Genomic DNA, 2,864 nt, shown 5'->3' with positions numbered 1-2,864 from the left:
CGGACTATCTACCTTCCGACGTCTGCAGCGATTGCAGTCCATGCGCATCCTGCTGACGCATGCTGATTCGCCAGTTGGACGAGCTATCGCATTCCTATACTCTGTGCTAAAGGTCGAGCACGTGAAACTCGACCAGAACGCCAGCATGCTTGACCTTGCCCGTGTGGGCAAAGGGAGCTTCCACTTGATCATCTCTGGATATGAGGGCACTGACGCAGGCCCAATCACTTTCATGCGATCTCTTCTGCTCCAAGGCGAAGGGAGGATGTTCCTGTGGAATACGGAAGATGAGGGCGTCACCAACATTCTCCGAGCAGATCCTTGCACAGTTCAGGATGCTCTCGCGGTCGTTGTCCCCATGCTGGAAGAACACGTAAAAGACCTTCAACCCGTATCGTCCTCTCCTGTCGACACCAAATCAAGTGACGTCGAGGTATCATCGAATATGCGGGATCGCGCCACGCTCTTCGACGCAAGTAAAGCTTATCTCATAGTCGGCGGGATCGGGAACGTTGGAGCACATCTCTGTATGTACATGTATGAGGTAAGGTGCTTGAATTGTGTGCAAGACGACGTCTTCCTGATCACAGTCACTCTAGCGAGGCGCACGGCACATGATCGTCACGTCGCGCCGTGGGCGGGCAGGGTTGCAAAATAACACAAATCCGACAGTGCAACGCCTGTTTGAGTACATGGAGACACTCGCTGATCTCGACCTCCGCTTGGAAGCTGTCGATGCTATCTCAGTAGCCGACATGTCTCGCCTGATGAAATCAGAAGCTCTGGAGATTGGCGGATGCATCATCCTAACTGCAGTGCTCGCAGATCGTACCTTCCAGCACATGACAGAGGCGGATTTCTCGGCAGTCTTCGCCGCGAAGGTTGGCGTGCTGAAGACTATACAGCACGTGATTGACGTCGACCATGCGGACTTTGTGGTCGCTTTCACATCTATGTCCGGCTTGTTTGGGTTTGGTGGGCAAACCAATTACGGGGCGTGAGTGCATCTGATACTCTGCAGTCATCGAGCACTCGATAACGTGTTACAGAGCAAATACCGAACTAGAGGAAGAACTGGCTCAGATCCCAAATGCTTTCTCCTTTGTATGTCCCGGTGTGTTGGATACGTCACTGATGCTGGCTGGCAACGATATGGCCGCGCGCCGCCTGGGACATGCGGTCGAATGGTCATTCTCTGCGGAAGGTGAGTAGGGACCTCGATAGTCAGAAGTGTCTTTGATATGACCCTCTCTATCCAGAGATGGTCTTATGGTTCGACGACGCGATGTGGCGACATTACAATCTGCAACGCTTCAGTCGTTACGTGCCAAATATGGACTGGGACGCTCAGGATCGCACGCATGGGATGACGATGTTAGGGCAGCATCTCCTGAGCAGTCAAGAACCAATCTCAACGTCCTCGGAAAGTCGTGGCGACCAGATCACGGAGATCGTACGGAAGACGCTGAATGTTGCCACGAATGACCTATCCGATGACACACCGCTAACAGCATACGGCATTGACTCGCTGTCGGCGGCAAGACTGTCACTTTTGCTCCGTCCATACGTCGAAGTGTCTCAGCTGCAGCTGTTGGCCAACGTGGCAGTAGGTGACCTAGTGCGTCGCGCGTCACAAGCACCTGCCCAAAATTCCTCCTCCGGCATCGCAGGAACAGGACCACAGAAAGAGCAAGTCATGCAAGATCTCGTTGCTCAGTATGCCCCTAACGCACATAGCTCCGTGGTCCCGAGGAGCGCCACAGTGAAGTCTCAGGGACAGACATTTATAGTGACTGGGACGACAGGCTCACTAGGGTGCCACATACTGTCTCATCTTCTCTGCCGAGATGAGGTGAAATTGGTGTATGCCCTCAATAGAAAGTCGGCTGGTGAAACTTCCATTCAGGAACGGCAAGCAGCGGCATTCCTTAATCAAGGCCTTGCCAAGTCTCTTGTAACGTCTCCAAAGCTCGTGCTGGTGGAGTGCGACCTGTCCGCTTCCGACTTCGGTCTTGAGGGTCCCACAATCGACGAGGTGAGTCGTTCTCGACCTTTCGGGTCACGTTGCCAACTAGCTGTTGTAGCTTTTATCTTCTGTCACGCATATCGTACATAACGGTTGGTGGTCGTCCTGAACTACATTTTTCCGCCACTGAGATTCATGTTTTAGCCTGGACTGTCGATCTGTACTCCCCATTGGAACGGTTCGAGAGCCTACTGGATGGGACACGCAGACTACTTGAGTTGGCAAGTCGCAGCAGGCTACCTACTCCGCCGTCCATGTTATTTGTCAGCACGGTGGCTGTCTATCAAGGTAAGGGGGTACTCTATATGAGCCGCTGGCCGGGTTTAACCAATTCTTTGTTGGAATATGCCAGACTACGACCCCACACTTCCAGCCCCTGAAGAACCTGTTCTCTCGCCCGAGGTTGCTGTCCAAAGCGGCTATACAGAATCCAAATGGATAGCAGAGCGCCTCGTCCAAACGGCAGCCCAGTCGCTTTCCCTGAACGCTAGCGTGATACGGGTCGGTTTGTTGACCGGTAGCGTGAATGGCTCGTGGGATACCAATCATTGGTTCCCTGCGTTGGTACAATCTGCAGAGTATCTTGGCTGTCTCCCTGAAGGACAGGAGGTGGGAGCGCCGCACACATGCCACTGCGTAGGTTGCTGACAACTGGGCTGTAGATCGTATCGTGGATACCTGTGGATCTCGCCGCCGCTACCATCGTTGATATGTGCGATATTGCAGCGGATACGCTACACCTTGTCCACCCGCAGCCGGTCAGATGGAACGCCATCATGGAGCCACTTGCGTCGAAACTCAATGTCCCTCTGGTCCCGTACGTTGAATGGCTTGCTCG

The 2,864-nt window shown here is 53.6% G+C and overlaps 1 protein-coding gene across 1 annotated transcript; it reads left to right on the top strand.

Annotated features, from left to right (window-relative positions):
* Window positions 1-40: 40 nt before the first annotated feature.
* Window positions 41-2,847, top strand: POSPLADRAFT_1063340 (hypothetical protein; the record flags this gene model as incomplete). Its single annotated transcript, XM_024481641.1, has 8 exons — window positions 41-544; window positions 600-997; window positions 1,050-1,204; window positions 1,260-2,035; window positions 2,085-2,118; window positions 2,171-2,314; window positions 2,379-2,635; window positions 2,689-2,847. Coding segments are annotated over 8 exons (2,427 nt in total), but the record flags the coding sequence as incomplete, so codon positions are not given.
* Window positions 2,848-2,864: the final 17 nt, after the last annotated feature.

This window comes from Postia placenta (assembly GCF_002117355.1).
Source record: "Postia placenta MAD-698-R-SB12 unplaced genomic scaffold POSPLAscaffold_217, whole genome shotgun sequence".
NCBI classification, from domain to species: Eukaryota; Fungi; Basidiomycota; class Agaricomycetes; order Polyporales; family Adustoporiaceae; genus Rhodonia; species Rhodonia placenta.
The sequence above is the reverse complement of the archived record's forward strand: the minus strand, read 5'-3'. Positions and strand labels throughout refer to the sequence as shown.